The sequence below is a fragment of the Danaus plexippus genome, chromosome 30, assembly GCF_018135715.1.
Source record: "Danaus plexippus chromosome 30, MEX_DaPlex, whole genome shotgun sequence".
Lineage (NCBI taxonomy): Eukaryota > Metazoa > Arthropoda > Insecta > Lepidoptera > Nymphalidae > Danaus > Danaus plexippus.
In genome coordinates this window covers 3089800-3117627 of record NC_083557.1, presented here as the reverse complement: position 1 = coordinate 3117627, position 27828 = coordinate 3089800, and the positions used below count along the sequence as shown (strand labels likewise).

At 32.8% G+C, this 27828-nt stretch overlaps 1 protein-coding gene across 1 annotated transcript; it reads right to left on the bottom strand.

Moving 5' to 3' along the window:
• Nucleotides 1-324: 324 nt before the first annotated feature.
• LOC116776575 (uncharacterized) lies at nucleotides 325-27612 on the bottom strand. The gene is made up of 13 exons (XM_061525685.1): nucleotides 27533-27612; nucleotides 19366-20432; nucleotides 11053-11767; nucleotides 10507-10637; nucleotides 9803-10023; nucleotides 9521-9729; nucleotides 8995-9332; nucleotides 7735-8667; nucleotides 6778-6935; nucleotides 6373-6659; nucleotides 2132-2295; nucleotides 1722-1800; nucleotides 325-1553 (listed from the first exon to the last, which is right to left on the bottom strand). Exons 2-13 carry the CDS (start codon nucleotides 20422-20424, stop codon nucleotides 745-747), a joined length of 5103 nt encoding a protein of 1700 aa, XP_061381669.1. The 5' UTR covers nucleotides 20425-20432; nucleotides 27533-27612; the 3' UTR covers nucleotides 325-744.
• Between the last annotated feature and the right edge of the window lie 216 nt (nucleotides 27613-27828).

Below are 27828 nucleotides of genomic sequence, written 5' to 3'. Positions count from 1 at the left end.
ACTCGGGCGGAGCCGTGGGCAACAGTTAGTACTTTATAAACTAAACAAAGTTATTGAAAAATCAACACTCGTCGTCTAAATAATTTTGAATAATTTTAAAGATAAAAAGATAATTTAATGTGAATGTATATTAAAACTATAGATCAAATAACAATGAAAATTTTAAAGTTATGAGAATATTTATCAACTAGGTAAAGAATATATTTTAAACTGTATTAATAGCGATATAATTTTTTATCTGTTGTTTAGACTTTAGCTGACGAATTAAAACTGACAGGAATGACAGTTCATACGTAAGTTGTCATGTCAAATAAAATGCAGTAATTATATAAAGAAAGTAATTTTTATTTAATCTTAATATTAGAATTACAAAATATCAATATATAAAATATTGACTAAATACTTATTTTTTACATAATCTGTATATCAGTTTTTTTTTATATATATATAAAAATACACTTATTTTACTAACCAATTCACATTAGATGGTCGACCATGTTGGTCGTTTGGACCAATATGGTCAAAAATCTAATTATTATAAAAAATAATAAAATCATAAATATTATTTTAGGTAGAGCCTGTTTTAAAGTTTTTACCGAATATCTACCTATGTACAGTTGACTATAGTTATTGGTCGCCATTTTGATTTTCTCTGAACTAGGAACTGTTGTCTCGTTTTTGTACTGTGTCGTGGATGTTTTAATATAGATTGTATGGCACTGGAAATTACGGACCAATATTCTCTCATTTACCTTCTAAACATTTGCATTTGGCTGTGTGTTCGTGCTTACCCACTAATTCTGAAAAGGAGGGGTTGAAGGTCACCCCTGGGGCTACGTATTGGGGGTTGGTCCCACTGCCGGATGTCTCGTATCTGATGATCTGGGGTTTGGTTGTGTAGGTTATGATTTTGGGTTTGGTTGTGTAAGTGATAATTTTGGGTTTGGTTGTAAATGTGAAGATTTCTGGTTTAGTTGTATACGTCACGATCTCTGGTTTCGTTGTGAATGTCACGAATTTCGGTTCGGTCTTGAAGACTTTCTTCTCGGAGAAGGTGGCGCTGAAGCCGTTAGTGATCGGTTTGATTTCGCTGAAGTTGAATCCATCTCCAAAACCGGCTTGGCTTGAGCTACCACTGTTTATTTTTTCCTGGAACTGGTTCACTTTACCAGCGAACTGTCCCTGACTGACCAGCCCTTGGTTACCAGACAGCTGGCCTTGACTTTGTCCAAATCCGAATTGACCTTTTCCAAAGTTGAAGCTATTAAGGCCACTTATGACTCCTGATGATCCCGAAGAGACTGCTCCAGATGATACTGAAGCTACAGCACCAGCTCTGATCGATGATCCAGAGTTTGACGAACCCTTGACTCCTTTGACTCCAGAGAAGCCCTTCACTCCACCCTTTATTTGACCAGTGTATATCCCCGTGGTGACCTTGGTAACTGTACTGTATTGAGCGAATCTGACGCTTTCGATGAGACCAATGGCCCATTGGTACCATTCCAGGTCGAATCTATAGAAACCAGCCACTTGGTTTCCGACTTGACATCCTGAAAAGGAACATAGTATTCAGTTATTGCGTTCAAACAAACACATTTACGTAATAACTTTTATTCACACAAAGATATTCTGTGTAGACGTGAATCAGTCCAGCTGTAAGCTGGAACCTAGTGCGCGTTATTATTGAGCTTTAATATTAATTGCTATTGACTACTAACCAGAATCCCAGGAGTACACTCCTCGGAAGGTGTAATGACCGTCGCCAGTCGTGCAGGCAAGAGCACTGCCAATGTCAACCTGAAAATAAGGCATAAAAAAATAGTATCCAACACTATAATAACTTTTTTGTCTTATAATTTCAATATTATCTGAATATCCTTCACTTGCTTATTTTTGTAAGTTTTTGGTCTTTATTCGTCCTCTTTTGTCTCTCTCTCTCTTTCGTCTCTCTCTCTCTCTTTCGTCTCTCTTTCTATTTAAATTCTGATTCAGACTAAGTTACTTGTTATGATCCTTGTTTATCTTGTCTATTGGCCATCAGAAATAATTTTTTAAATATCTTTTGTGGTGTCCATTATCTTGTTCTAATTTAAACCGTGAAGTCCTTAACTAGGATAGAATGACTTACCCTGCAAATATTATTTAGAGGGTTCGAAGGTTGGCCACAGACGCAGCTGTCTTCATCGTACAGGTCCAGGAGGTGAGGGTATTCTGATGATAATTTGGATTGGCATTCACCTGGGCTGATGAGCGAGACGTTGATGCTGTGCATTATACTGCCTTGAAGGTGAGCTGGAAGGTATAGAAAGTATTATTACAGGTTCAGTGAAAAAAAATTATCCTTGTTCCACCTTAACGAACGAGAAATGACACGGGTGACAGTTTTCTGGGGTCATTAGCACCGAAAAATACAAAAAAAAACAGCCACGGATAATATTTAGATATATGACATATAATGTCTAAATCAATTTAGATTTTAAAAATAAAATAAAAATCTTTTTTGAACCTTACCAGCGTATGTCAAACTTGAAGGTTTAAATCTTTGCTTAAAGATTAATGTTTTTCAACAATCATAGGAAAGTATTTTAGGTTTTATGGGTGAGTTATTAATGATCATGTTATTTATATATTAATTCGTATATATAACATCCGAATATGTGTATCTCAATGCTATTTCATAATGAATCATTGACATGTCTTAAAAAAATCTCCGCACCATTAATAAGTGTTACGAAATCGTTTAAAGGTTGAGAAGAAATACATCGAAAGAAAATATTTTGTATAACCAAAATCATATTAAATTAAACGTAGACGAATTCTATATAAATTCCTATACCCACAAGTGTATTTGATTGTTAAAAGACTAAATTTAAAGAGAATAATTTTATAGGATACAGGTTTTCTCATTGATTTTACACGTTTTAAGGAGGTTAAAGGAGGCGTACTGTTGTTATAAACAGTAAGATATTGTTATTGATGCTGAGTACAAGGATAAACATACTTTATTTTATTTACACAAATATTTATAGCGATTCAAGAATTATGTCGCATAGTAAAAATGAGTTGAAAAATTTTATGAATTCGGTCGAAGGTCAGGTTGTGATTATAATTCGTTTCATTAATATTAAGGAATTTATTGATGATTTTATTTAAGAATTATATATTATTCGCTGCTAGCAGATTTGTACATAAGATAAGAAATCTCTAACTCGTTAATAGATAACAGAAAATAATAATTTTTGTTTTATCTAATGTACATAATTAAATAAAATTTTACACTTCTGTACGTAACCGTAATTGCTATTTAAAATTTGTAGGCGTTAATATTAATTGTAAGTAAAATATTTTTTATAGTTCAGCCAACACAACCGCATTAAACCTCCATTATCATAAACAACGATTCTTTATTCACGTACCAGATACTTGACCCCTATAATGGGTTGAATATTCGCAATATTATTTAAAATATTCAAGCTCTTACATAACATGTAATCTTTTGTATACAATTCCTTATTACACGGTATTTAAGATTATATTACGTTATGGTAGAATATTATGAGTGTTTGAGGTAACAGACAATTAATTCGTTTCCGTTATTTAATGCTATTATATTTATAATAAAAAAGAATGAAAAATTTAAAAAGATATGTGAATAAATGAGGTGATTAATGAAAAGTTTGCATATTCTTTTGTTCACAGAATGATAAAAGGAACATCGGTTCGTGCTGGAGTCAACTGAGTTCATAAAAAATTTAATAAGTAGTTGTATAATTACTTGGTCAGAAACTTTTTTAAAAAAAATAAATATATTATTTTAAACTATTGTTTGGAATTTTTACTCTATATATTAATGGTAACTTTCTCCAAATCAGCAACATTTGCTGAGGATATACGCATAGAGTCTTTATAGTGGCAGGGAATTCAATTATACATATACTAGTTTTAGCCCGCTTCTTCGTCTGCGTGACCTTTAGAATTTTACTCGGACAGAAATCAATGAAGTGTTTAAAATAATAGACATCATAACCTATCGCTAGCGACATCTATTGTCTGTGTTACGTGACTTCATACACATTACAACTATTACGTAGGCGTATCAAAAAGTACAGGGAATTCTGAGAAAAATAATAACCTATATCTTATTCTTATGTCTAAACTAGGTTACAGGAAGGTATCATGAAAAACTGGCGAATAGTTTTCGTTTGCAAGAGCGAAAAGCATCCACACAGACAGGCATTCATATTATTAGGAAGGTAAGTTAAGTAAGATAAGCTTGACTCTCTCTCTCTCTCTCTCTCTCTCTCTCTATATATATATATATATATATATATATATATATATATATATATATATATATATATGTTCCTTTTTTAAATTATATCTCTCCGGTGCCCGCCGTTTAGTGCTTAAATATGTTACACAATTGACAGACGATGAACAGCGACCAGTTTAGTGTACAGTCATCCGAGAAAAGCATACATATACATATATATGAAGACTTCACGTCAAGATTTTTTGTTTGTAATTCTGAATTATTAAACCACTATCTAATATATTCATGGTTCGGCTGTCTGTATGCAAATCATTCGGTTTGAGAATCCAGATGTTAGCCTTGAAAATTATTTTATTTGAAGAGGTTCTCAGCGTATAATGTTTTATGAATTCTCACGTTACAAAACTTAGTAATCTAGATTTAATCTCCGGACTCGAACCTGCGACCTCTATGATTTATAGTTATAATATTTATTTATTATATTATTACAGTTATTATTATTTTTTTTTTGTAAGGTAAATAACGAATGTTGTTTATTTTGTAGGCCTTTAATGCTATTGCTATATATTTGTATTCTTATGTAAACCAGCGGTTAAATATTGTGTAATTGTTAAATATTTTCTCTCTAACACATCTAGTAATGTGTAACAGTTAGTGAACTATGTACATATAACCATTTGATGTGATGTCTGATGAAATAAGGTTTTGAAAAGTCATTTTTACTTGCTTAATATTGGACGTGATATGATGCTAAAACAGATCAGACACTGGTTTTCGTGATATGTAAGGCTAAAGGTTTAGTTAACAATGTGATTGTAAGTAATCTCAGTGTTTTAAAATTCGCTTTTTTAACCTGTTGGTTTCAAATAGCGTTTGCACGTTAGGTTGGAATTAAATTAATAGACAAACAGACGGTCATTATTGGCTCAAGTATTTTTACGTTTGCATTCGACTCCTTAATGTTAAAAGTTTTACAAATTATATGTGAATTTGTATGTATGTGTGTCACGTAACTTCTGTTCATTAATCAATTATTTGATAATTATTTCGCCAGCCAATCGTTCGTTTGTAAATATTTACTTAATTCATAAAACTACCGACGTACTTACATCATTAGTTTCTGATATAGTCTTTATATATATATATATATATATATATATATATATATATATATATATATGTATATATATATATGTCGACTTTTTCATATTGTGTCAGTGAAAACCCTTTTAAGGAATTACTTGTTAATAAATATCTACATATATTCAGATAGAAAATTACAGTTTTTGGTAAAAATTAATATTATTATAGTTGAAAAAAGATTCATATGGTATCTATATCATATTTAAATTATCAAAGATTCTTCGTAACTAAATAAACCCGAAACGACACTTAGATTTAAAACCAAAATTTATGTCGATTAATCAATTATCTTACGAAAATCCCTTCAAAATCCGTTCAGACGAAGTCCTCTTTACGTGCAAGATATTTTACAATCGTTTTAAGTTTGTCTCAGCGATGTTACCAGTCGCCATCTCGACAATGACCCACAAAACACATTACCGACCGCTTTCATTTTCTTCACACTATCAGTTTTCGTCACAGACACAAAATACAATATTGATATTGATTGTCTCTGTAACGACAAAAATCTATATTACTGTTATATTAATCAAGTTAATTAAATGGTATCTTCTGTTAAAAAATCATTTACCAAATCATTAATACAGAGTTTACTTTGTTTTTTTTTTTTACATTATTTACGACGCCCTAGCATCATTTGTCCAGCTTCAATGATGTAAGGCTTGCGCATCGGTATGTAAACACTTGTTGATTTTTATTCTTGCAATACTAAACACATTCTGTACACAACGAGTAGCTTCTTCTATGTTTACAATAATTTACAGATGACGGTTCTAGATTTACAACACGTGATATAGTTTTCAGCGTCCATAGATCGTTTGATTTAAAAAATATAATCAGATGTTTATTCAGATCTTATTAATGTAATGTCGTGAGATGTGTCCGAGTGGGAGATGATTTTTATTTATCAAAGCTTTTGTTTCGGATTATTTGAAGGCTAATAATGGACTCACCTTGGAGAACTTGCTTGCCCCATCCCGTTACAATACACTCTCCGACGCCGTTGTAGTATTTGTCCAAACTGTCATCCTTGTCAGGGAGACAGATGGGATAGATGTTTTTAGCGAATCTCAAGTTCTCAGCGAGTACCAGGATAGCAGCGTCGTAGTGGAGGTTGCTGTGTTTGTACAGCGGATGGCGGAGAATCGTCTTGACCTGGACGATCTGGAACGGCAGAGGCTCGTCGTCTATCCCGAGCTTCCATTCACCTCCTTTAATCAGCACGTTCTTGGCATCCAGGCTGTGGATGCAGAAGTATTAATAGAAGTATAACCCATATGTATCTAAAGATAAACGAAAATATCTATAATAAAAGTGGTTAAAATGGTGTTATCTATAAAGTTATTTGGAGAACTCACCCTTCAACACAGGCGGCTGAGGTTACCACCACATCAGGTCTGGTGATGACTCCTCCACACAGCAGGCTTCTGTTAGTTTGCAACAGCACCATCGCCTGCCAGGGTATCTCAGCGAAATCGGCTTCCAATTCATTGCGGTTGCCAAAAGGACGTTGGCCCTGAACCGAGACGCCAGGTTAATGTGAAGTTAAAAAACAAATATAGCTTTAGAATTAAAGACTAACTCTATATAAATAGTGTTTATTTTCGACAAAATCTTATCCATTACTAGTTAACGAAGTCGTACAATTTAAATGTAAATGTCCGTCCTTCAAAATCTATTTATCCTCATCAAGCTGTACAGTGACTTATTTAACGACACGCATTAATTGAATCGCAGCTTTTTTGTTACGGAAATCATCTTTCAAACGGAGTCAGGTTTCAAATCTAGCTTAAACAACCAAAAGTATAATGAAATTTGACATTTAAGATGACAACTACGCAACACACGGAGGCTCAGTTTGTTAACAACTGATTAACGTCCGAACATATTAAATTAATTGAGTTGTTTGTATTTATATGTACATATTACCAAAGACCCGAAGCCGATAATACCAAGCATATGCAAATATCATGCATGCATCATTAATAACATGTCCAAAATAAACGAATGCAAATTCAGCCTCTAACGAAATTACGCAACGGCTGTTTGATGTTTTTTCTAATATATTTTATTTGGTGCGTCGTGAAAAATCACAATTTTTATCTTAATTAATATTATAATTTAAACATCGCGTTTTATTTTATAATATATATGTATATGTATTCGTTTTATTTCTTTTAAACGTGCGTTGATTGAATAATTACATCACTAATCAGTCCGAACGTGGAATGATCTTGTAAGACAATTATTTATATAGTAAATAACCGTATAAAATATTTATTTTTTTATAATAATATGTTACAAATTTCACTTACATTCAGAACTCCACATTGCCCGCCAGCGTTGTACTGTTGAAGGAAAACCCTCTGCACTGATTCACCGTACTCGTTTTCAACACCATACCCTCCGCCCTGCGTCACAGAGAATCCTTGCCCCTGGCGGACACCCTGACCGAATCCTTGCGACACTCTCTGCCCCTGGCCTTGTGAAACAAGCTCTCCTTCCCCTTGCGTAACCAACTGCCCTTCCTTTTTAGATACGAGTTGGGCTTGAGCTCGGCGGATTTGATCGAAGCCATTTGTGACGTATGCTCCCTCACCCTGATTGATCAGAGCTCCTCCTCCTTGAGAGACTATTTGTCCCTGGCCATTAGTCAGGAAAGCGCCTTGTCCTGGACGGATGGCTTGTCCGAATCCTTGGGAAACAAGAGATCCTTGACCCTGGGATACAAGAGCACCCTCTCCTTGAGAGACCAGCTGTCCTTGACCCTGGGACACAAGAGCACCCTGTCCTTGAGAGACTAGCTGTCCTTCACCTTGCGATACATATTGTCCCTGTCCCTGATTTAGGAGTTGTCCTTGACCCTGGCTCACAAATTGTCCCTGTCCTTGATTTAGGAGTTGTCCTTGACCCTGGCTCACAAATTGTCCCTGTCCTTGCGAAGATACTTGTCCCTCTCCCTGATTGACCAGGAGTCCTTGTCCTTGACGGACTCCCTGACCGAATCCTTGCGACACAACCGTGCCTTGTCCTTGTCGCACTCCCTGCCCGAATCCTTGAGACGCAACCACGCCGCTTCCCTGACGGATGCCAGTACCAAATCCTTGATTGATAGCGCTGCCTTGACCTTTTGATACGAATTGGCCCTGTCCTTGATTTACGAACTGTCCCTGACCGTTCACTCCTTGTGCTCCAATTGCTGCTACGCCTAAGCCATTTTGTCCAGCACCAAATTGCGACTGGACACCCTATTAAGCAAAAAATGTTATGACTAAGTGTAACTTCATTCTTCATATAAGTATACTAAAAACTCTGCGTTCCTCATTGTCTTTGAGATATAAATATATCATACACAGCTTACTTATTTAGAAATAAGGTTATAGAACGTGTTGAGTCGTTGCCATGGAAATGAAATTATTATCATTAAAAAAAATATACCTCTGCATATGATGCTACAGAGAATAAAAGCTATGAAGACTTTATTATCTTTTATGAACTAAATAATATATAATCTCCTAGTAACGATATTTTTAACAACTTTGAACTTTTGGTGAATTCCATGAAGAAACACTCACTTGTCCTTGGATACCAAGCTGTCCTTGGCCGTATTGCCCGACTCCTTGTCTGACTCCCTGTCCCACTCCCTGGGAAACAAGTTGTCCTTGACCTTGGGACACTATTTGCCCTTGACCCTGACCGACGAATTGTCCTTGCTGCTTATTGATTCCAACCCCCGCACCCTGATTCACCAAGAAACCTTGTCCCTTGCTAACTTGACCTCTGTTTACCACTTGACCTTGGCCCCTGGATGCAACCACTCCCTGTCCTTGGGACACAAACGACCCTTGTCCCTTTTGTGCAACCTGTCCTTGGGCGAAAGCTGTGTTGATTGCAGATCCAGATCCAATTTGACCTTTTTGGATAAAATTACAATTAGTCAGTCGCAGCCAATAAACGGTGAATATAGAACCAGCTGATCCATGGCGTTTACGTCAAACTAATTGGGGCTTAATGAGAAATACATTGATGTGGTAACTTTTAAATTTTTGATTTAATTTACAATTTAAATTGAAGTTAACACAAACTATTGAGTAAACTGACCTTGTCCTATGATGCCAAGTTGTCCTTGTCCAGCTGATGTGAATTGCCCCTGTCCCCCTTGAGAGAATTGTCCCAGACCACCTTTATTGTATTGTCCTTGACCTCCGATAGGGAACTGACCCTGACCTCTCTGATTCAATGGAGTTACAGTGGAGCCAAAACCAGGAGAAACTTGGTTGGGCCCAAATGGTGTAGGCGTGGGTTTAGTCCTGAAAAAACAATTACTTTATAGCTTCACGGGAAACTTATATACATAGTCCTTCTCAGTATAAAAATACTTACAGGAAGGCTGGTGATATGACGGAACCGGTGACAGGAGGGCGGACCGTGACACTGGGTCTGATATTGTTTGGACTAACTCTGCTATCCGGAACGTATTTACCGTCGTTACCCCCGAATACCCCGGGCACCCACTTACCCAGCTGGTTCACAGGCCAGGGGTCGGTGTAGTAAGGATCCCGGCAGCATTTACCAATGCGTCCAGTCTCCAAGTCACGGCAATCCTACACAAGTGTCCTCTATCATTTATTTTCCTACATTATTATCGTAGAATTTGAATAAGTCCACGCAAACATATCAATGCAAATATTAGCTCTACGCATTGATTTTTTGCATCGTCTATGTATACACTATATTTAACTATGTCCTCACAATACGTTATGTTATCGTAAAACTGAGACGTGAGTCAGATGTGGATTACAAATCAATCTCAGTGTATGTGGATGATACATAAAACAGAGGAGTTGAAACACGCAAATCCATTGAATAAATCTCGTTGACTTGGGATGGAAACTGTTTTATTATGAACGTAAATAGTTGTAGCATGTTTAATGTGTTACTGTTGTTGTCTCAAGGATGTTTTATTTATTAAATACAAATAAAATATTAAGCTTTCTTTGTTAATTTATTAATATTTCTAGTAAATCTTCGCGGTTTTGGCGTTTGCATGGAATAGTCGTTGTAAATAGAAATAAACTATGACTTACCGTGAGAGGTACTCTGTAAGCCTCTTGATCTCTGGTCAAAAAGACAGTAACGTTTGAGATCACACCTTCAGCTGTGCAGAACTCGACGGCAGTACACTTTAGGGCGGCGGCACATCCAGCGGGGATTTCACCTGATAAAGTAAGTTATGACTTACTGAGCGTGGAACAAAAATAAGCAACGACTTACTGGGAGTCGAAAGTGAAAGTAACGACTAACTATGGATCAAACATTAATAAGTAATAACACAAAAAAAAAAGAAAAAAGTATAAGTCAATAGGTTTTCCTAATATGTTGTTAAAGTTCTATAGTTTTCCTCTACTCAGCACTAACCTACACTTAAACAATAGCAAACATTGTTCACATAAATAATTCATTACGTCTGGGAATCCGGAACTTATTTTAGTAATAAATGTTGGCATCAATTAAATAAACGAACGAGTCACACTCCTCGACGGTAAGCAATCATTACAATGACATGATACATCGCAAATCGAATAAGTGTTGCTTTAAACAGGCACATCAAAGTCTTGGTTTCATTTACTTACTCGGTACAGGCACGGGGGTAGGTCTAGCTGTGGGGAATCTGTTTTCGTCCAGGATTATAGAACCATCTTGATAATCGGGTTTAGGGACGATGGTCTCTCTGTTGTTGGTTGGTTCTCCGATAGGTGGTAAGTAACCTGGGGCTGAGGTTGATGAAATAGGGGGCAGGTAGGTCGGTTTTGGGGTTGTGAATGGTCTAGGAGTCGTGATTATGGTAGGGGTAGGGAAGACGGTTGTGGAGACTACATTACTGCCACTGCCTGTGACGTCAATGGGTGGGAGGTAGGGGATACCAGGTTTCAAACCAGATCCGACAGCACCAGGTCGGTAAACACCAGCAGCTTCACTGCCAGCGGTTAGTGAATCAGCGTCGATGAAGTTCGTTTGGCTCGTGGATTTGAAGCCGTTGGATCCAAATCTGGATGTGGTGGGTGCGAGAGTCGAGCCATATCCAGATCCGAATTTAGTGGATTCGACCGTGATGCCTCTGTTGGCAGATCCGATGCCAGATCCGAAAGAAGCTCCGGTTGCAAAGGTGCCTTTAGCACCAAATCCGTTTGAAAATCCACTTTGGGTTGTCTGACTGCCGTAACCTCCTGATACGGAACCAATTTGTCCAGCGAAGAGACCAGAACCCTGGCCGGCGGTAGATCCAACGGCTCCTTGAGCGGTCTCGATTCTGCAGCATATTTCCGTCGCAAGGTTGCAGTATTGCTTCTGTGAAATATAAATAAAATAAATATTTACGACAACAAAATCATCTTTGTGTCTGTTTTTTGACACAAATGCAACGACAGAAAAACTTACAAGGAACTCTGATGACCTTAAGCATAGAACTCATCATTGATATGGAATAATGAATGGGTGATAACTATTAAAGATTCTTTACCCAATCACTCTACAAATACTAATCCCAAGTATAAGTTGCCAATTAGTTTTTCTGCGTTTAATAGGGATATTTTTCGACCATCTCGTATCTTTGGCTGTGTGATCTCGATGCTTCAACGAGACAGCATCATGACATACTTTGATAATGTTATTAGTGATATTTTAAGGAACCAAGTCTTCCAGAATAAGAATTTTTCAGATAATTTATTTTTAAGGCGTTAAGATTAGACGTTTCCAAGATCCTTATGTAGGAAATACTACACGAATTCAGTGTGAATGAAGCCATAAGTTAGATAACAAATAATACGTCTACGCTTTATATTTGGGGGTCAAAAATAGAAAAGGCAGTAGCCATCATTCTCTTTCGTAATAACGAAACATGATTAAATGTATATTAAAATCGAGTTCTTGTAAAACATCGTATTTTTTTTATTCACCCCTCTGACCTTTACGTTTCTGAATCCAAGTTCAAAACTATGTCTTCTCGATATATTTCGTCACAGCTTCGTCGATGCAATAAAGATGCTATGGTGTGTGTGTTAAGGTACAATTTTCGTTTGCAGCACCCTGAGGTCGTGCGACGACATACATTTTTGTCTTACGTACTTGTTTACAGAAATACATTCGAGCGAGTAATTGCTTGAATGAATATATTTGTTTTATATGATGTTAACCAGTTATGTTAAAAACAAGGAGAATATACAGGATTTGAAAGATAACTCAGTAAAAAAACTGTGACATAGAATGAAAATCGAAGTGTTGATAATGAAAAACGTTGCTTGCTAAATGTAACCTTCTTTTAAATACCACAGATCGGTATACATTATGCTCGAAATCCCATTATTCGTCCATAGATTAAAAAAAATTAAGTGCGTAATATTCACATTTTATTGTTTAAAGCGCCATCTAGTTCACAAATTAGCAATCATAAAACTGATGCAGTCAGTAACTTAAGATATTTGAGTTGTACAATAAAAGCCTATAACACGTATATTATAAGTTTATCAACCGATTGCTCGGATGTGGTGTAACATAGTGATGAAACAGTTATGTACACGACTGCTCAGTGTGTAACATCCCGACTATCGGGTAGCAGGTTCAGTGTTCGCGTTGTGTAACCATTATTAATACCTCACCGATTATTTGTATTTTGATAAACAATATTTAAGTGTGCGAGTTATTTCATGTGCAATATCGATATCATTAAATCATTTTCAATCGATATTAATTAACATAAAATTAATAGAATGACCGTAGGTTTATCTGACACTAAACACTTATATAACCTATGTCTTGTTAAAATTATTTATTGTTGTATGCTAATGTTGCCAGGTATAAAATTTATTGCCTAGATTTAATATAAAACGGACAACGTTCAGTATAGAGTTTGTATATGTTTTGGAATGTATATTATAATTAATGACGGTGATAAAATAAAATAAAATAATGTATTATTTCCTTTGTTTCAGATTCAAAAACTATGGAAAACGATAAAAAAAATAATTTCTCTATTTATAGAAAAAACAAACAATGAATAAATATACAATAATAGGAATAAATATACAATATACACGTATATAATGACTATAGTTGATAATACAAATAAATTAAATACAAAGCATCGTTCAATAATAGTATAAACATGTAATTAATTTTAAACAAATAGCTATATAAGGTATTTAGTGAATTCTCGAATTGCACAGATAATGCAATCCATTATATTTCCCAATAAATAAATCATATATTTAACCTTTTTGGTGGATTGCGTATGCTAAGTCACTTTGACAGCTGTCAAATAGTTGTAGTAGCTTTGATATAAGTATGGGAACGATGGATAATCTTTATCGATATCATCACTAGATATAAGTAATGATGTTTGGCGTCTGTTTATCCGACGAAGTCGATGTCAATTTAAATCTTAAATATATATATATACAAGCATATTAATTTCTAATTAATATTTTTATTACCTTTGAATAAATTTTAGAAAAAAAAATAGTAGAAGTACTAATAAATAAAAAGTCCTAATTTTATTAAAAAAATATTAATTCGCTGGTTTTTGAACGTTAATATCGTATGCTGCTTTTTGTGTCAAAAAAAAAACATCAAGCAGATGCACAAAGGTTTCATAAAATAATTATTTTATATTTAGCCCAGGTCATATCCTGTTTATATTATATTGAAAGGCATTTAAGCAACGTCTTTCACAACATTAATCTTAAATAATCCTTGAGTAAAATCTAGGCACTATGCAGATTTAAATATAAAAGGATTTGATTTGATTTGATTTGATTCGAACGTGACAATAGGATTACTCTTGATCTATTGTGACGTATACATATAATCGTATAGACAACTTAACAGCGGAATATTTATTTATATTTATTGTAAATCTTTTCCTTTAAGTGTCGATGGTAAGCTATGGTGGTGATAGTGTTTGAGGTCATACAATAAACAAATTATTCAACACGCAAGCGACCGTAGATTACGACACAGGGGTGTTAAAATATTGCAATGAATTTTTTTATTACGTGTCCATGTTCACGTAACACTTACAATGGAACTTACAGTATGATGTGATTTAATTGTTGCCACTGAATGAGCCGATGTTTTTGACCGATTTTTTTATAAAGATAGTCTTGTATTTGATATGCACGTTTGTATGTTTACGGAGTTATTGCTTTACCTTATTAGATAATGTCGGATATTCGAAGGTATACGGATTTTACTAGCATTGAATTAGCGTAGTTAGTTCAGCGCTTTGGGAGACGTGCCCAGGCAATCATCAGGAGCTACCTCTTAATCATATACATAAAGAGTAATGTACACTATCAATTACATACAAACGATTATACGTATTAATCTCAAAAACGTATATACAAGCCTTCTAACTATGTTTCCATAGTGTAATTAAGTTTTATAATGTTAAATAATTATCTCAAAGATAATAAAACGCTTCCAAGATTACTACAGCTTCATAAAAACGACATTTATTAACGGAAAGCAAAAAATAAACTACATGATAGATACAATTACAATGAATGGTATCCGTGAGAAGTAATCTTCATTGTTACATGTTTTAAAACATTGAATTAGATTACTGCGTTAATAAAAATATAATTACTAATAAAAAATATACTTACTATTTTTTTTTAAGTTACATCTAACTACGCACGGAGCGTTGATAGTTTAGCATCACCACTCCTGTCACGTTATAGAATTAAAGTAGGCTATTGAATGAGAAACGTGAAACGATCCGTGCGTAGTAACGAAACAAACTTTTGGTAATGATCTTAGATATTTGTAAAGTATTTCTGCTGCCTACTTTTTATTTTTTATGCCATGGCTTCATTGGCACTGGAGTCGTGGAATATTCTGCCAATGTCAACGTTTTTATTTATCAGTACTGTTTCTTTTACATGATAATCTTACTATCTGGTTGCCATGGCAACAAACTTGATTTAAAATTTTCGGCAAATTCACAAAAGCCAAATTTTGAAGCCGACATTATATGATTTAAAATGTGTACCTACCTTATATGTAGGCTCGTAATTAATGTGTGTAAGATTTGCATTTATTTCTACTTAAGTTAATATTGTTTTGTAAAAGTAAATTTTTATTATACCTAAAGCGTCTTAAGTGTGTGCGCATGTTTATTTGCGAGTTGTACAAAACGTTTGCCTCGAGAGGTATTAAAATGACATTTTGACAATATCTTACAGTGAGTACATCCGGCAAAAACACATGTTAATTATATAATTTTGGTAAAATTCTATAAAACTGTCAATTCATGAACAGGATTTGTTATAAAAATCACTTTTTTTTTTAAAAACCATTAAACAGTTTGTGATGAAACTTTTATATTATGCTTCTTGCCTTGGTTGTTCTGCTTTTTTATTAGTTTATTGTTGAATAAGAAAATACTTACATTATGTATTTCTCAGAAGGTATTTTTTTTATCTCAGAATACAAGTAAATACTGTTCACGTATAATATTTCTGGTAACAGTAATGTATATAATAAAAAATTAAACAAATACAAGAAAAGTCGGAAAACCAGTGTGCTGTTTATAAAAACGTTAAATTTATTATATTATTCCATGTTATTTAAATATTTTTTTTCTGACCTTACTTTTCTTGAGCCACGTCTTCACGGTATGGAACCCGTTCTCTGGGTCACAAGTTGAAATTTTTGAATTGCTATGAATACATTATTATTGCTTTTTTTATATATTTTAAGTTTTATATAAAATTTATTACGTGTTAATAATGTAGAAATTTGAAGAATTTAAAGAATTTAAATTACCTATTATATAAAATTGTGTGATGTTTTCATTCAATATTTTAAAGATTCTTTATTTTACAAGTCTTTTTTTTTTAATTAAGTTTATATGAATAAATATACATATATATATTTAGGAAACACACATTTAATTTGAACCGAACCTTAAAATTCCCGAACGCACCCGAAGTGACGTTAAAGCGATGACGTCTGGTTTGCTGACTTTTACGCGGGAAAGTATTTTGTCGACATGACTTGTGTCTTTGTAAATTGAATTTAACTTATTTAAGGTGTTTTGATTTAAGATAATAACGAGTTTGTTCTAGTTAAAAGTACTGGCTTTATAAGACAACTTTATTTTTTAATAATTTTCTTAGTATTAGACTGATATATCGCAGACGGTAAGTTCGTAATCTCAAGTAAATCTAAATGTACCTAAAATCCTAAAATACACACAATCTTAGAAACCTGCCACCATGTGCATCTAATCTATCATCTATAGATAAAGATTCTCACAGGTTAGCGGGTGTGCTAATGAAATACACATATATATATAAGTTCCTTTGGACTTTAATGGAACGACTTTAATAAAATCTCGTATTTAATGTTGCTTTCTCGTTGCAACTATTATAATGTAATCTTTTGAGTTATTTATACATGATGAAATGCATGTTCAACTAACGACATTGTTAAACTCAATACTGGGCAAAATATAAAACTATTGATTTTTAAACGCGTTTACTAAATAATCATATTGAACGAAAATAATTATTTACTTATATTTTATAATAAAGAATATCTTTTTCTAGTTGTTATTTATATGGGAAGATTAGGTAAAAAATATAGAGATACATTGACCCTCCAGCATCCTGCTCAAAGACCTTGACATTTGGGAAACTGAATAGATGATTTGGATCTCAAACTCCTTGTTTCAAACACCGACTGTTTTTCCGTTGTTTAATTCAGAAATGTCCACGCTATATATATATACTAAGTTGTATATAAGGTACATTTAAACATACGCTGACCGCAGATAAATCTCGATGTATATGAATAAAAATCTTTTCAACTATAATACAATGTATTAAATATAAATTATTTTTATTGACGTGTTTCCAAGACGATGAGACGGATGTCCGCGTAATTAAAGTTTTATAGAAATTGCGAAACATCGGTTTATATAAACACACATACAATGTGCATGAACACACATACAAGGTGAGAAATAATTAGGTATTTAATAAAATTTACATCTAACGTCTTTTCGACTCGAAGTCACGGTCAAAAAACTTAATTGATTGATTACGATTAAATATTCTTAGTACGCGTTTCATTGAAAAACCTGTTACTATTACTATCGCGTTGAAGTTTTTAAATTAATTAAAACGAAAAGTAAATAATTTAAAGGTTTGAATTTAATAAACCGATTATTAATATTGAGTTGTGACAAATTTATTTGAGATTTTTTTTTATTTAAATTTAAATTTCAATATGGTAACATTGTTGACATTTTATTCGTAAATAATATTGGCATTTTTGACAGTTCTCTCAACAGAATATGGTCATTACAATGTTACTTGCAGATATTTCGGTACGTGGATACAGAAATGATATCTAAAGAATCTATTGATGTCTCCAAGCACAGCCAAATTTTATTTTCGAATGAATAAAACGATTTAAAATTTATATTTTCCTATAAAATGATCTTTTCGTCAATTCTAAGGAGTTTCAATACTGTTGGTCGAAGTTAAAACCATGATTCTGGTTAAAATTAAATAAAATGTTTTTTTTTTTATAACAACTATTACTAAGCAAAGGTTTCACCAACATCGGCTTAGCTTATTAAACAATGTCGTACTTGCAACATAATTTCACATGCAATAAATCCTGAATAGAAATGAATCTTTTGCCCAAAATTAATTGTATTATTGTGTGCTATAGCCGCTATAAGGTTTTTTTCATTACGCTGTCAGATGATAACACAATACCGTCTTTTCTGTAATCGAGTAACGCTGACATTTAGCGACAATCGGTCACTTTACCCGCAATGGCGTTTCGTAATAATTATTTGTGAAGATTATCTGTTATTGTTAAAATTACATATGTAATACTTTATTAGATACTAGTTTCTGATAATATTAAGATAAAATATGTTCTTATCTGTTGGATTCCGTTCAGTAATTTCATTATTCGGTTGAACTAAGTCGATATAAAACTTAAATTATTTGTTGAGATGTAATTTTTTTAACATAAACTTATGATAAAGATATCATATGATTATATAGTATATGACATAAATCATGAAGGATAGAATGTTTGTTTCCCCTGAGACCAGGATCCGGTTAGCTGTCTATATGGTATTTCCAAAAAACTAACAATAATCTTAATTGGACAGCACAGGTTTAAAACTCCGTTATTTATTCTTTAAACTGGTTTGAATGTGAATTTTTCTGTTTTATTGTTAACACGTATCTCATAAATTATGAAATTTTACACGAATTTTATGTTTCATATTTATTAATTGACTATCCATCCTCTAAACCTGTATCGATCTCGGTTCAGACAAGAACAACTTAACGTAAAATCTTTGTCACTATATATTATTAATTCCATAAATTACACTTCCAATATAAATATATAGCGAGCTTAAAGTATTTATTTTATGTGTATTTTTTAGCTTCGTTAATAATCTATAGATCAATACTATGGAGATGATTTATTATATTTTAAAGAGAGATTATATTTTTCCGATCGTTCATTACACGTGACCTTTTATAAATGACATTTAAAAATAAACAAGCACGGCCTTACATAATTACGGCGAGGTGTCAAGGTCGTCTATTATTTGACTATGCCTTTGTTAAAATATATAATTGACTGTTTCATGTTAGACACTAGAAAAAACACATACTGTATACACCTACAGGGTGTAGTGTCCAGAGTAAGACAATGGAGAAATTACCAAAGCAATGACGTGTTTCTGTGAGCGTTTTTCGTAAGACATACTCGTGTTTTTAGGAGACATACTTTCAATGAAAAACAAAGGCGGATAAAATCTTTAAGTAAAACGATAAAATGCAAAAAAAATTCGGATGTACATGTGTTAAATGAGAATTACGAATTTTCAGATTCTGTAAGTTACTCACCTTAGTTTTAGCTTGTAGCGCAGCCGCTCCGTTGATGTTTACGACGCCGTTGTTGCATTGTGTTTTCAGCACGCATGCGTATCCCAAGCCGGAGCAGGTCTGCTGCAACTCCCCAGCTGTAACCCCCGCGTCCACGCCGAGGTTTCCAGCGTTTTGGAAGATTTCGTCGATGTTCTGTTGAGTTTGCTGTTGCTCGAAATCGAAGTCGTTCTTTTGGGCGTTCTGAATGAGGTTGACGTTAGCTCCAGATCCGAAAGGTGCTGGGCTTGAACCACTGAAGCCAGATAATTTATTGCCAGCGAAACCAGAGTTGAAGGCACTAGCTCCGAAGTTTGAAGCAGCGTTTTGAGCTCCGAAACCTTGGAGTCCAGCCTGACCGGTTTTGCTAGAGGCACTGAATGCCGATGACTCGAAGGTTGATGATTGGAAGGGATTTACAGAGCTAGCATCACCAGCAAGGCCTAGGTTGGAAAACTGTCCGTTTAAGAACGGGTTAGCTGATAGGTCCATTCCAGTGAATGCAGCGTTACCTCCACTACCGGAGGAGAAACTTGAGGATTTGCTGAATTTCTCAAAGCTAGCACCGTTAGCTCCGCCATTGAAAGGACTGTCTTGGTTCATCCACCAGAATGGTGAGTTGGCGCTTTTGAACAAATCGCTTCCGAAACCGGCGTGGAAGTTGAACTCGTTGTTCACATCGGAGGCAGCTGCGGCTTTGAAGGCTTCTACGTTCCCGAAACGTTCTATGACTTTTCCGTCCTTGAGCTTCAGTCCTGCACATCCTTTATCGCTGGAGCAGCCTTCGAAGGACTGCTGAGTGTGTACTTCCGCTCCCGGCAAGGAATGCAAAGCCGCTAATACTTCTTTTGGGGACTTAAGGCCTAGTTTAAGTGTGCTACAGGTCGTGCACCTTTCGGCTCTCGCTTGAGGCTTCGATTCTTCTGCTTCCACTATTGGTTCTTTGGATTGAGGTAATTCTTTGACGTCTTCGATGTTTTCCGGCAGCGCGTGTACGCACAGCAGAAGGCACAGCGACACCACTGATAGCAGTGGCTTCATTTTGTTATCTGAAACAATGATCATATTATACATCAAATGTGATATTTTTTTATTCTCTAATTTTCAATGAGTTTTATCTAAAACTTTAGCAAGCAGTATAGTTGTCGCGATCCAAGTTGCAACATTCCAATGAGATTAGTGAAGACCTTTTTATGTGAGGTTAAAATATATAAAATTAGGTAATAAAAAGTATAAATTACGTTTCGGTTTAATGTCAAACGTTGTTTGAAAAAAACTCTTAATAGAAATGCTATCAGGCGGCCATTTTGTATTAATTTATCTACAGATTATGCAACAAATAAATATTTTATCATAAACGAACCATCAATAAAACGAAATGAGATTGATTTTTCGCTTTTTATTAGATAATTATTCCAATTAATATATATTTATGATTCGAAATAAAAAAGCCAAAAAGACTGATAAAAAATATTGTCTGAATGTGTTGGTTAAATATAGGATTTCATCCTAGCAGATGTTCCATCGATGGGAAAGTTATCTGGATGGATGGATTGGATGGAATTTAGATAAATGGATGAAACTATGTTCGGATACAGAAGTTAATAATGTCCCCGATATAGTTAGGTATTAGTAAAGTAATGATAGTTATAACACACGTTGCGAGCGGACCCTTTGTTGCTTTTTTTGTCAAATTGATTTCTAAGGTTATTCGAAGTTTTCAATCGTTCACGGTCGCTTAATAATGAATAGTTTCTTGTAAAATAGATTTTTTTTTTTTAAATAAGTTTCGGTTTTGAACGTGCATTCTTTCAGGATATTTAAAAAAAATCTTCGGACTGAGAAATATTGTAAAGTTGCGATTTCGATCATTATAGAAATACAAACAGAGTTCAATTTCCTTCTTGGCTATTTATATATATATTTAAACTTTTTTCACGAATTATCTTTTATCTGTGTTATCCTACCCTCAAACTGCGAGAATAATTTCAAAAAATCTATTTGTATAACTAACTGAGTTATTACCATTAAAACTAATAAAAAGTCTACGTTGAAGGTTAAAAGAAAGGTTATGTTTTACATCTATTCGTCTGGGAGCTTCAATAAACAATTTAACCGACTTTAATAAAAGATGTGTTGTTATATATGAAGCATTATATCTTATTCTTTAGAAATATTTAACTAAAATCCCTTTAGAGTATAATAACACGCCTGGTTAACTTTATATATCCCTAACCGTTTACAGCTTCTTGTCTCTAAGTTAAGTGTTGTAGAGTGGGCGAAGATCCTAATATGTAAAGACATAAATTAACTTAATAGCGGTGTTAATAGAATGTTATATAAAAAACAATCGATTTACCTGAATTATAAGTCAAATTTAATCATAAATTTAGACATAAAATAAAGATAGCGAAAATTAAATTTTTATTAGGCCATAATATTTTCGGTGTTTTTTTCGTATTAATGTATTTTACCGTACAAACAAACAAGCATATTAAATCATATCGGTTAACTTGTGGGAAGGTTCTGTGTACTGGTTCATAGTTATTAATAGGATTGACAAGCAAACCTTGACGCCCACACTTGTATGTGAAATGAGTCAATGGTCCTTTGTTACATACAGATTGTAACCTACTCAAAATAAGGAGTATATTGTTTTTTTGGGATAAATTTTCTTCAATAAAGAAAAGGTATTTAAAATCCAGATTTTTTTTGATATTTTAAAACATATTATTCTCAAGTGAAAATATATATCGTTAAGATAATTTAAATAAGCTATTCAAAATTCATTTCGGTTAGTATAAGATTATATAATAAAACGTGTAAAAGTTTTGAAATATTTTTTTTTGTGGTGGACGAAGCAAGGCAGGTCAAGCAATTTGAATTGTTGCTAGGCGAGTATTGGAACATAATGTGTTAAACTATCGAGTTTTGAGAATATATATATATATATATATATATATACATCTCGGTAAATCTAGCCAAAAAAATTATCTACTTTACATATATATGTATAAAGAAAAGTTAGTTATCTTATAAATAGCCACAAGTATGTTTCAAACGCGATACATTTTGGATTACAGATGACTGTCTGTTGTGAGTGATGACTCTATCTGTTACTTATTCTGTTGACGTCTGGAATGTCCACTGTTTTATGTGACTGAACAAACTTGAGAGTTATAAAGGACCTTCGATCTTAATATTGACTGATAATATTATACTCAATCCTTGTTAACAAACATCGATAATTGACGGAAGATTTTTCACGGAGTTTCCGGTGACGAAGGTTCTGAAGCCGGAAATCAAATTCATCGTCTAACGGAGATGTTAATATTTTTAAGTTAACGCTTAAATTCCTTTGTCTTGGATGATGTGATCAGTTGTATCAAAATCTGCTCATCAAAAACGACTCTACTGGCAAGCAAAAAAATTTTGGCAGGTTTTTTGTTACTTATTTAAAGGTATAGTATGTTATTTAAGATATATACATACATTTTTGTGCTTTCTTTGTCAAAATATATTGAATTTCTTAATGTTACATCACATAATCTAGCTTTTGAAAGGCTTGAAAGTGATGACATAGTCGACAAGGAATTATCGTGGGCGGGACGTCGCTCATTTAAATAGTTTTACTAAAACGGAGACAGCCAGCCAAGGACATTATATATACTTGTCGAGAAAATTATAGAGTACTTTAAAATACAATTCAGTTACAAACAACAACCATTTATAATCGGATTTGTTCATAGGCTTTGTTGTTTATAAAATTTTTGAAATATGCGAAATTGTCTGTAAAAAATTTGACGGAAGCGAAAATATTGATAGAATTGATGGCACGGCCCCGGAGCACAATAAAATGTACACCAGCAACCAAACAGGTTACACGGACCTTGTGTTGCGCAAGGCTGGTGACGGCACACTGATCTCGAAAACATCTCGCTGATAAACTTGTAACTTTTTCACTTATCAGTGACTCTCTTCATACTTCACAGAACGTGGAATAAGTTTCCAATAACTAGAAATCTATGAACAGTCGTTGAGTTTGGTGTTTTAATTTAATTAAGGTAAACTTTTTTTTATAATAAAATAGTTTTTGTATGAAATTATATTGTCTTGTACGGAATCAATATTTATTGATTAATGTACATCCGATGAAGTGATTTATTGATAAATTTAAATAAAAATTCATTAAGTGAGATATTTTTTTTTCTTGTTTAAATTCTCCATTAATTCGTTTAATATATTTAAAGAAATACATAACTTAGTTATAATATATGTATATGTAATTTTTTTCGTACAAAAATAATGAAATGTCTTTTATTATTATTTTTAAACAAAAAAACCTATTTATGTATAATTTTGTAAGAACTCATGAATTTCATTAACTCAAAAAATTAATTTATGTGAAAAAAAATTTAAATTTTTTAATCGATTTTTTCGCTAAGAGAATAATTAAAACAAAGCAAATATTATGCAAGGATACAAATTAATTATCGTTACTTATGTTATCGGATGAAACACATTGAAAATTTTTGAAATCTTGACCTGTTTAGATTATTTTTCAAAAAAAAAAAGAGATCATGAATTTTACAATAATAATTTTTTTTCGTTATTTTTATTTTAAAATATATATACTTCATAAATATATTATATATGTCAGTTTTATTTAAACTTTTCGTCAAAAGCCTTACGTTTTATTAATGTTAAGCCTTAAAATGTCTACGTGCTAAATGCATCGTAGAAGTAACCACGCTCTTTATAACAAAGGTTTGGTAAAATAAGCTTTGAGTTTCAAATAAACAAATGAAGGTGTTCAAGTTTAGACAATTCCAAAAGATTTTCTCTTCGACTTTAATGGTTTTTCCTTTGCATATTTTATATAGTCGCTGTTTCGTAGATAGAATTGGAACGTACATACATACATAATTTGAAACAAACGTAAAATATCAAATATTCATTACATAGCTATTATGCAATGTAATGTTTTAAGTTTAATTCTTAAAGCTAGTTTATATAAGTGTGTCTGAGGTTAGCCGCCTCCCAGTTGTTTTCACTAGTTATATCTGTGACATTTATCTAAAAACACATACGAATAATTATATTTTAAGTATGTTATATTGACAGGAATACTTTGTTAATAACTTACGATTAATTTTATATATATATAAATATCAAATACCACAGCTGTTTTATGTGAATACTTTCATTCCTTTTATTCGTTTTTGACATATATTTTTGTGACATTTATATATAGGCTTCTACTAATAAGTTTGGCAATTGACCCACGGGTCAGAACACGATGTGGCTGAGCGGATTTCGGGCCACGAAATATTTGACATCTGCAGACCTTGGGTCAACGAGTTTGATACAGTAAAAATAGAACCGTTCTATTGAGTGCGTTGCAAAACGTAATTAATCTAATATTTGGGTTAATATTTTAACCTTTTCTATACTAACCACATCCCTCAGCTTTCGATGTGGACGCGCGCGCTTGTAAAATTATGAAACATTAATGTCACGTGAATGTATTGCAGAATATTAACAAAGACGGAATGTAGAGCAGATGTTAAGTTATAATTTATTAGATATCTATGTAAAATTTGGACCTTGGAATATTTTTATGAGAATTTCGTAAAATTTAGATCATTTTCTTCGTTCATGTTGGCTAACAAGGTGATCGGCTTTCTGATGTTTTCAGAGTTGATATGTTACGAAATTCATTAGGATAGCATTTCGAGTTTTAATTGGAATGTCCAATACTTTTATTACGTGGACACCCCGAGGGAGTGAAACTTACTGTGGTTTAGAAAGTTGAACTTAGTGCGAGCTTTATACCTAATGAGGCTGAGATTAACGACACTATCAATACATTGTAACTAACTGAACTCATAAGCAGGTCATATATATTATATTTGTCTTTTAACCGACCGATAAAGTATTTAATTTTGTTGATTTACAAATAAACTATTACTCAATATAATTTGAATATCCTCTTTTTGTTTTATAAAATCTAAACGATTTCATCCAAATCGTCACAGTCGTTGTCATCAAATACAAAGTCTAAATGTTTTGAAATTGTTTTAGTAGGTAAAGTTTGAATTAATCTTAATCAAGCAGATATTTTAATAACCGGTCACCCATCCGAGAGCTGGACGCGACTGTCTTCACTTAACATTATAAACTTTAAATTTCACTTTTAACAATACACGGTTCTTTCGTAAGAGCGAGTGCGACAGGTTATGTTTGAAATGTGATTGGTGCTAATTAAATAGAAGGATATTGTCTTTCATATAAATGTATATTATATAATGTGTTTGTAAAACAAAATGTACTAGTTTTATATAAACCTTAACAGTCAACATTTTTCGGACAACACATTTTTTTTTGTTTGGTTTCAATCTTATGTCATTTTTGCTGTGATTAATTATCTAAAGTTTTCTCGTGTTTTAAGAGATAACGATTTTTCTTTCTGTATAAAATTTTCATATATATATATATTATATTGTAGTTATAAATTGCACGTTTGTTTTAAATTCCTATATTAAACCACACATTCTGTTGAAGGTTCCTCGTCGTGGGAAAAGTTACTTCCTATTTTAATTGTAAGAATTTTATTGCGATTTCTGTAATATTTTCGATGAAAAAAAAAATAACAACTGTGATGTCTTAATTAAAGAAAATTAAAGCAAAAAAATTTAAGCATAAATTTACAAAAAAATTACGAGTTCAGACATTTTAACATTCTAACAAAAAAATCGTGATCAAATCTGTGACTATTATTAACTATACCGAACTTATGCTCTACCTGAAGAGTTTTGGTGATGCATATATTAAAATTTTTATTGAAATCTTAATCTATATGAATATTACGATATCAAAGGCAGCGAATATTTTGCTTAAAATACAACTAATATTTTCGGACGCGCAACGGAATTAACTGGCAGGTAGCCGTGATGAGGTCGCTGGTAACCATATGTAAACTTAAAATATAATAATTTAAATATCTTCTATTTAAAAAACCTCAAAAAGTCATTATGAGAAAGTTCTCCTATATAAAAGTTATGACATGACTGAAAAGTTATATATATATATATAACTTTTCAGTCTTATACACGTATTATTGCAGAGTGCGATTGCCAAGTCACAACTCAAATAATTATTCCGCTTGGAGTCGGTCGTAAATAATCTTAAAAAACCCAACACACGTTTAACAAACAGACGTATTTAAGCGAAAACCCAAAAAAAAATTATATCAATGGAATTCCAATTTACATATAACAGAATCCGGGTGATGTCATTGTTTCGTAAGGCCGTATATACACATATTTTTATTTTACGCGAAAGAAAGAAAATATCGAAAAAAGCCACTACCTATTAAATCTTAAATAAAATTAAAAAAAATATATTAACCGACTTAAACAAATCGGGTACTGTGTTCGACGTTTGTGTGTCTGCGATTGAGATTTTATCAAAGACTATTTATCATATGTAACTTTTCTTATTTGTTATAAACAAAAATATGTTTCGTAAAGGCTGTTACTAAATTACTGAGTACGAAATACATCTCGTTACTAAATACTTATAACTTCAAGTTATTAATTTGCAAAGATATATTATTTTAATTAAGTTTTAGTAAGACGATTTCCTATATATATGTAGGTATATGTTACAAATCATCAGACGTATAGAGAAATAGGTTTAGTAAGAGAGCTGATATATAATGAACGTATCCGATAATTAAATTCGAATAACAAGAAAATTTCATAACAAAGTTTTGTTAGTAAAAATATAATATCATAGGAGTAAAATATACGTACATATATATAGATATTATTTGAACATTTTAATTTTAAATCAACAATCATTTTAAAGTCTTCTCGTGTGTTAGGTTTGCAAGGAACATGACACAGGCACCGGTTTGCTGTTAGTTCAATGAAAATAATATACTATCCATATACCTAAGCGTATAAAATTTTGATAAAATTCAAGTTATATCAATTTCTACTAAAACAATATTATTTAATATAAGCAAATTACTATCACATGAAAGTTTTAAATGTTGTTTACGTTAAATGAGATGTCTGTGATAGAGGCACCCTAAATTTATTTATATTTTTATATATATATATATTTATAAAAATTAACTCACAGCGTCTACACACACGACACTACACACAAGCCACTATACACACTATCGAGTAATCAAGAATCTCAAAGGCTTGAGGCTTATATAGTCAGGTTTAGTGACGCGACCTTTAAGCGATACGGCGCTTTAAATATGTGTGCCTCACTTTAGCCTAAAAACACAGCCTAGACGATGGGGAAGCACTATGTAAAACTAATTATAAGATAGGACACACTCTAAATATATATATATATAAATAACATATAATAGATTATTAATTACGTTACCAAGTACCTACATGAGATGACACGGCGAACGAT

Bases quoted from the DNA above. Each gene is read 5' to 3' on its own strand.
- LOC116776575 (XM_061525685.1), bottom strand. From the start codon at position 20,424: ATGAAGCCACTGCTATCAGTGGTGTCGCTGTGCCTTCTGCTGTGCGTA. The intron at 9,730-9,802 runs GTAAGTATTTTT...TTGTTTTTTCAG, and splicing joins GTCATATCACCAGCCTTCCT to GACTAAACCCACGCCTACAC. The intron at 8,668-8,994 runs GTGAGTGTTTCT...TTTGCTTAATAG, and splicing joins AGCTTGGTATCCAAGGACAA to GGTGTCCAGTCGCAATTTGG.